Source organism: Cyclopterus lumpus, chromosome 11 (assembly GCF_009769545.1).
Source record: "Cyclopterus lumpus isolate fCycLum1 chromosome 11, fCycLum1.pri, whole genome shotgun sequence".
In the NCBI taxonomy this organism is placed as follows: domain Eukaryota; kingdom Metazoa; phylum Chordata; class Actinopteri; order Perciformes; family Cyclopteridae; genus Cyclopterus; species Cyclopterus lumpus.
In genome coordinates this window covers 22,207,984-22,216,589 of record NC_046976.1, presented here as the reverse complement: position 1 = coordinate 22,216,589, position 8,606 = coordinate 22,207,984, and the positions used below count along the sequence as shown (strand labels likewise).

General features: G+C 41.6%; 1 protein-coding gene across 1 annotated transcript; it reads right to left on the bottom strand.

The window, feature by feature from the left end:
- Window positions 1–7,178: 7,178 nt before the first annotated feature.
- Window positions 7,179–8,376, bottom strand: LOC117739341 (gastrula zinc finger protein XlCGF57.1-like). Its single transcript, XM_034545694.1, has one exon. It carries the CDS (start codon window positions 8,092–8,094, stop codon window positions 7,426–7,428), a length of 669 nt encoding a protein of 222 aa, XP_034401585.1. The 5' UTR covers window positions 8,095–8,376; the 3' UTR covers window positions 7,179–7,425.
- Between the last annotated feature and the right edge of the window lie 230 nt (window positions 8,377–8,606).

Sequence of the window (8,606 nt, the reverse complement as noted above, 5' to 3'; positions counted from 1 at the left end):
TTCAGAGACATGCTGCTGACCAGAGAATAAGACATGAGGTTCACACCTGAAGGTTAGTTCCATTGGTTAGTGGAGGTATTCATGTAAATACCTTTCAGAGACATGCTGCTGACCAGAGAATAAGACATGAGGTTCACACCTGAAGGTTGGTTCCATTGGTTAGTGGAGGTATTCATGTAAATACCTTTCAGAGACACAGCATGCTGCTGACCAGAGAATAAGACATGAGGTTCACACCTGAAGGTTAGTTCCATTGGTTAGTGGAGGTATTCATGTAAATACCTTTCAGAGACATGCTGCTGACCAGAGAATAAGACATGAGGTTCACACCTGAAGGTTAGTTCCATTGGTTAGTGGAGGTATTCATGTAAATACCTTTCAGAGACACAGCATGCTGCTGACCAGAGAATAAGACATGAGGTTCACACCTGAGGGTTAGTTCCATTGGCCACTTCAAAGAATGCCTCAAATCGATAAATTAGCGGGGTCAAAGCTCACACTTCCGGCCAAGGACAGGAAGTTCCCCTTCAGAATAAAACCCTATTATCCTGCCTTCAGAATAAAAGCAACATCTCAGGTTTCAATCGGCATCCCTTTAACTATTGTCTAAACAATAAAACATCCATTCATTCCCATGCATCATACAATGAATCATTACATTTGTCATTAACAAACAGAATAATAAAACAGTGATCCTCTCTTATGCTTCATAATACATTCCTCAGAATATTCCTCAAATTAATTATCATAACTTTCTTTATGTATTCATTTAAAACATAACCTCTCTTATCTACATGTGCAAGTATATATAAAATCCACTACAACTCAACAATATATGTGTGTGTATATATGTGTGTGTATATATGTGTGTGTATATATACACACATATATATGTGTATATATACACACATATATATACACACACATATATATGTGTGTGTATGCATATGTGTATATATGTGTGTGTGGGTGTATATATATATATACAGTATATGTGGGTGTATTTATGTATATATATATATATTCTGGTCACATGACATCTATTCATCTGTCCATCCGGTGAGAGGGATCCTCCTCTGTTGCTCTCCTGAAGGGTTCTTATTATATTATATATTATATATATACTGTATATATTATATATATTTTTGTATTATATATATATAATATATATAAATATATATATATACATATATATATATATATATACATATATACGTATATATATATTTATATAAATATATATAATAGATATAATATATATATATGTATGTATATATATATATGTTTATACATATATATGTGAATACATATATATGTATATGTATATATATTTACATGTACATATATATACGTATATATATGTGTATATACATATATATGTATATACGTATATATATTTACGTATATACATATACGTATATATATAAGGAAATATTGATCTTTGATGCATCTTCTGCTCTTTTTAGTTGAATGCTTGTTTGATGTCAGGTACAATTGTTATTGTTTATTACAGGAATAATATTGGTTGTGACAGACAATGTTTTTAAATATAAAATGTTAGGATGGCATTTTTATTATGAGTCTGTTTGAATGTATTTATGTTCATATGTGTTTTGAAGCATTAATGCATCTTTATACCTCAACTTGTATTATTATTATTTATTATTATTGACCTATTACCTTATTGTTTATTGTCTTTTTGAAGCACTTTGTAACATCTGTTTTGAAACGTGTTATAGTGTTATTTAACTAAGTTCATTATTATTGAAACATAAATCAGACACTATGTATTGAAACATTCACTTTTATGAAGCCATACATGTTTCCTCCGCTTGTTTACATGTTTTGAAGATAATGTTGTGACTTTAACATCATATAAACACTATTATATCATATATAACTAAACCATCAGCAGACATGACGTCTTTTAATATTCTAAAGTACGACAACACCAGGGTCGGTTTTCCGCTTTATTTTGAAAGCCCGTCCCCCGGAAGTGCTCGTACCACCACAGAAGAAGAAGCAGCTCCGTTAGCCTCTCGGTTAGCAGAGAACCGGGAGCTGAACCGAATCACCGGAAACAAGCCGCCAGAGGTCAGGTCAACAGAGCGGACACGGACCGGAAGCTGCTGCACGAAATGAAGCCGAGAAGAAGAACAGGTTGGTTTGCTTCCTGGTTTCTGCTGCTGATGCTAAGCTAACGTTAGCCCGTTAGCCGCGGCTAGCTGTGGTTGTTTGTTAGATCCAGAAAGTACACAAGTACATTCATCAAGTATTCGACCTGAGTACTGGTGACAGATACTTGTACTCTGAGTACTGGTGACAGACACTTGTACTCTGTACTGGTGACAGATACTTGTACTCTGAGTACTGGTGACAGACACTTGTACTCTGTACTGGTGACAGACACTTGTACTCTGTACTGGTGACAGATACTTGTACTCTGTACTGGTGACAGATACTTGTACTCTGTACTGGTGACAGATACTTGTACTCTGTACTGGTGACAGATACTTGTACTCTGAGTACTGGTGACAGATACTTGTACTCTGAGTACTGGTGACAGATACTTGTACTCTGTGTACTGGTGACAGATACTTGTACTCTGTACTGGTGACAGATACTTGTACTCTGTACTGGTGACAGATACTTGTACTCTGTACTGGTGACAGATACTTGTACTCTGTGTACTGGTGGCAGATACTTGTACTCTGTGTACTGGTGACAGATACTTGTACTCTGTACTGGTGACAGATACTTGTACTCTGTACTGGTGACAGATACTTGTACTCTGTACTGGTGACAGATACTTGTACTCTGTGTACTGGTGGCAGATACTTGTACTCTGTGTACTGGTGGCAGATACTTGTCCTCTGTGTACTGGTGACAGATACTTGTACTCTGTGTACTGGTGACAGATACTTGTACTCTGAGTACTGGTGACAGATACTTGTACTCTGAGTACTGGTGACAGATACTTGTACTCTGTGTACTGGTGACAGATACTTGTACTCTGTGTACTGGTGACAGATACTTGTACTCTGTGTACTGGTGACAGATACTTGTACTCTGAGTACTGGTGACAGATACTTGTACTCTGTGTACTGGTGACAGATACTTGTACTCTGTGTACTGGTGACAGATACTTGTACTCTGTGTACTGGTGACAGATACTTGTACTCTGTGTACTGGTGACAGATACTTGTACTCTGTGTACTGGTGACAGATACTTGTACTCTGTGTACTGGTGACAGATACTTGTACTCTGTGTACTGGTGACAGATACTTGTACTCTGTCAGTAAATCAACGCACATTCTCTCGTATTGTCACTTCAAAACTTGTTCTTTAATATTAGATCTCTGTCATCTAAAGCTGTATTAGTAAATGATTTAATATCAGACAATCACATTGATTTACTGTGTCTTACTGAAACCTGGCTGAGCCATGAAGAATATGTCAGCCTAAATGAATCAACTCCTCCAAGTCATATTAATACTCACATTCCTCGAGGCACCGGCCGAGGAGGTGGAGTAGCAGCCATCTTTGACTCAAGCCTATTAATGAATCCTAAACCTAAACTAAACTACAACTCATTTGAAAGCCTTGTTCTTAGTCTTTCACATCCAACCCGGAAAACATTACAGCCAATTCTATTTGTTACCTGTACCGGCCACCAGGTCCATATCCTGTATTAGCTGCTCTGCACTGGCTCCCTGTAAAATCAAGAATCACATTTAAAATTCTTCTCCTCAAGGCTTTGTAGGTGAGGAGAAGAATTTTAAATGTGATTCTTGATTTTACAGGGAGCCAGTGCAGAGCAGCTAATACAGGAGTCATGTGATCTCTTTTCTTAGTTTTTGTGAGTACACTGTTTGAATAATAAGGATTTCAGGTCATTTGGGACATTTATTGTATGAGGAACTGGAAAAGTGACATTTCTAACAACTAAAGATTCAGAATATGTGTTTCCTGTTTTCCAGACATCCAGCAGCTGTTGGTGGTTCAAGAAGAGGTTCCCCCTGAGCAGCAGGACTGGAGCTCCAGTCTGGACCAGGAGGACCCAGAGCCCCCACACATTAAAGGGGACCAGGAGGACCCAGTGCCCCCACACATTAAAGGGGACCAGGAGGACCCAGTGCCCCCACACATTAAAGGGGACCAGGAGGACCCAGAGCCCCCACACATTAAAGAGGACCAGGAGGACCCAGAGCCCCCACACATTAAAGGGGACCAGGAGGACCCAGTGCCCCCACACATTAAAGAGGACCAGGAGGACCCAGAGCCCCCACACATTAAAGGGGACCAGGAGGACCCAGAGCCCCCACACATTAAAGGGGACCAGGAGGACCCAGTGCCCCCACACATTAAAGAGGAACAGGAGGAACTCTGGACCAGTCAGGAGGGAGAGCAGCTTCAAGGTCTGGAGGAGGCTGGTATCAGGTTCTCATTCACTACTGTGAAGAGTGAAGATGATGAAGAGGAAGTTCAGTCCTCTCATCTTCATCAAAGACTAACTGAACACATGGAAACAGAAGCTGATGGAGAGGACTGTGGAGGACCAGAACCAGACAGGAACCCAGATGAGGAGACTGGAGATTATTCTGAACCTGAGACTGATAGTGATAGTGATGATGATGATGATGATGAGATGCGAGAACCTCACTCAGGTTTAAACTGATAAATACTGACAGAATTGTTTATCTCCTCCGATTGTGGAAAAGCATTTGGCCACAAGACAAATCTGAACACATGAGATGTCACTCAGGGGAGAAACCGTTCAGCTGCTCAGTTTGCAGTAAAGGATTCAGGCAGCGCTCTGATTTGGCTGCGCACTTCAGAATTCACACCGGAGAGAAACCCTTTAGCTGCTCCGTGTGTGACGCTGAGTGCACACGAGGGAGAAACCTTTCGTCTGTTCGATCTGCGGGAAGACGTTCTCGTGGAAGGGACACATGACGCTCACAGCGGGGAGAAACCGTTCAGCTGCAGCGACCAAAGCTTCATTTGGCAGTCGCAGTTCAAACGACACGAGAGCAGCGGAACCTTAAAGAACCGATACAACACGGACATTGGGTTCTTCACAATATGACCGTGTTCTGTCTAAATATTGATCATTCAACACTTACAGTTAAGAGGACATGTGGAATCTCAGGTTTGTGTAACAAGTGTGCGTCTCGGGCACAGAAGAGGGCAACACACGGGATCGTTGTAATTAACGGGTTTTATTCGGTTTCACAGCCGGTCGGGTTTCCTCTCCCGAACGCTCCGCCAGCATCCGGTCCCTCTCGGTCCCGGCTGAGGCTCTGATTGGACCTCGTCCCGGCTGAGGCTCTGATTGGACCTCGTCCCAACTGAGGCTCTGATTGGACCTCGTCCCAACTGAGGCTCTGATTGGACCTCGTCCCGGCTGAGGCTCTGATTGGACCTCGTCCCAACTGAGGCTCTGATTGGACCTCGTCCCAACTGAGGCTCTGATTGGACCTCGTCCCGGCTGAGGCTCTGATTGGACCTCGTCCCGGCTTCCCGACAAAGTCGAGTACAGATTGTTAAAACTTTGATTTACAAATAAAATGGAATTGGATAAAGATTCATGAAAAACAATCATAATGTAGTGTGTGCGTGTGCATGTTGTGTGTGTGTGCGTGTGCATGTTGTGTGTGTGTGTGCGTAGTGTGCGTGTGTAGTTTGTGTGTGCATGTTGAGTGTGTGCGTGTGCATGTTGTGTGTGTGTGTGCGTAGTGTGTGCGTGTAGTTTGTGTGTGTGTGCATAGTGTGTGTGCAAGTGTAGTGTGTGTGCATGTTGTGCGTAGTGTGTGTGTGCATAGTGTGTGTGCAAGTGTAGTGTGTTGTCGTAGTGTGTGCGTTGTGTGTGTAGTTTGTGTGTGCATGTTGTGTGTGTAGTGTGCGTAGTGTGTGTGTGTGCATGTTGTGCGTAGTGTGTATAGTGTGTGTAGTGTGTGTGTGAATGTTGTGTGTGTAGTGTGTGTGCGTAGTGTGTGTACTGTGTGCGTAGTGTGTGTGTGTAGTTTGTGTGTGCATGTTGTGTGCGTAGTGTGTGCGTAGTGTGTGCGTAGTGTGTGCGTAGTGTGTAGTTTGTGTGTGCATGTTGTGTGCGTAGTGTGTGCGTGTGTGTGCATGTTGTGCGTAGTGTGTGTGTGTGTGTGTAGTTTGTGTGTGCATGTTGTGTGTGTAGTGTGTGTGCATGTTGTGCGTAGTGTGTGTGCGTAGTGTGTGTGTGTGTAGTTTGTGTGCATGTTGTGTGTGTAGTGTGTGTGCATGTTGTGCGTAGTGTGTGTAGTGTGTGTGTGTGTGTAGTGTGTGTGTGTGCGTAGTGTGTGTGTGTGTGTGTGTAGTGTGTGTGTGTAGTGTGTGTGTGTGTGTGTAGTGTGTGTTCTCAACATGAAGACTGAGCATCATTCACAGATTATAAATTAATGTTTTCATTTGCATTATTTTATTTTATTTGAAGTTTTATTTTGAATGTTTTATTACCACATATCTTATCTCCCAGTAACTTGGTCCAGTGTCTCATCTCTAACATCTATTTTATATTCATAAACATCTGGATTCATTCTAGTTCATCACCAACGCTACATTTTACTAGATTACACCTGAACGCATCATCGTTTACCTTCAGTACTCATTTTCACTGAGCAGAGCCTGAACGCATCATAATGGAAGTCGCCCATCCTCCTGGAGGAGATAATAATCATAATGAAATAATAATATTAGAATCTGTACGGGAGGCCAAAAGCCTCATAGGCTTTACGGATCGCAATATAAAATACAAACAATGTGTTTCAATGAAAGACATCTTTGTCCTATAAAAGATATGAATAATACACCCATACAAAAGTAATATGAAACTAAATAATTGTAAAACTAAAAGACTTTAACCATACTGTTTTCTTCTTTTTTTAAATATTCCAGAATTGAGCCAAAGTAAATTTGAAAATCTGTAAGAAACAGAATAATCGGTAAAGAGACAGATTATTTGCCCGAAACCATTTTACATCCCTGAACATCTCTGTTCATTATTTATCAGAATTATTATCAAAGTGTTTTCTTTGATAGAAAGAAACTGGTATCGTCAGCAAAGTAAATAGCGGATACAGTTTGGGAGACAGAAACAAATACATTTACAATAATAAGAAAAAGAGGACCAAGGATCGATCCCTGTGGGACAACTTTAAAAGAACACCTTTAATTAGGTACAGCCTCTTTTCTATTTATGAAGTATTGACATCACCAAAGTACTGAACCTTTAACACCATGGGAACTTAATTTACAAGTTGATGAAAATGTAGTGAAGCTCCTCTGAGTTGTTGTTTCCATCTCTTCAGTTTGTGGCTGGAGGTTCTGTCTCTCTGTCCTCCTCCTCAGTTTGTCTATGATGAAGCTGTGAGGACGGATGTGCAACAGATTTATGGTTTCTGAGCTGATAAAGTAAAACTCTGGTCACAACCGCTGCAACTCAATGGTTTCTCCCCTGTGTGAATTCTCATATGTTTCTTCAGATTTCCACCTTCACTAAAAGCTCTACCGCACACTGAGCAGCTGAAGGGTTTCTCTCCCGTGTGATTACTCATGTGGTGGGTCAGCTGTACCTTTTGTATGAATCCTTTTCCGCATACTGAGCAGTTGAAGGGTTTCTCCCCTGTATGTGTTATCATGTGTCTTTTCATATCTTCCTTGCGCAAACATCTTTTATCACAAAATGAGCAACTAAATGGTTTCTCTCCGATGTGGATTTTCATGTGTCTTGTCAGAGTTCCATTTAACCCAAATCGTTTCCCACACTCAGAGCAGCTTAATGGTTTCTCTCCTGTGTGGATTTTCAGATGTTTTTGTAAACTGTCACTGCGTGTAAACAATTTGTTACAAACTGAGCAGCTGAAACGTTTCTCTCCTGTATGAGTTCTCATGTGTCCCTTCAGATTTCCCCCATCACTGAAAGCTTTACCACAAACTGAGCAGCCGAATGGTTTCTCTCCCGTGTGGATTCTCACATGTTTCTGTAAATCTCCACTCTGAGCAAAAGCTTTCTGACAGATTGAGCAGCTGAATGGTTTCTCTCCTGTGTGAGTTCTCATGTGTCGTTTCAAAAATGACCTGCAGCCAAATCTTTTCCCACACAGAGCAGCTAAATGGTTTCACACCAGCACTAGATCTGGAACCACTGACCGAAACCTCCTCATTATTCAGAGAGTTTAAACCTGACTGAGGTTCTCTGGTCTGCTTCCAATCATCAGTCTCAGTTTCAGAGGAGTCTCCAGACTTGTCATCAGGATCTGGTTCTGGTCCTCCACAGTCCTCTCCATCAGCTTCTGTTTCCATCTGTTCAGTTTGTCTTTGATGAAGATGAGAGGACTGAGCTTCCTCTTCATCATCTTCACTCTTCAGAGGAGTGAATGAGAACTTGATACCAGCCTCCTCCAGACCTTGAAGCTGCTCTCCCTCCTGACTGGTCCAGAGGTCCTCCTGTTCCTCCTTAATCTGTGGGGGCTCTGGGTCCTCCTGGTCCTCTTTAATGTGTGGGGGCTCAGGGTCTTCCTGGTCCCCTTTAATGTGTGGGGGCTCTGGGTCCTCCTGGTCCCCTTTAATG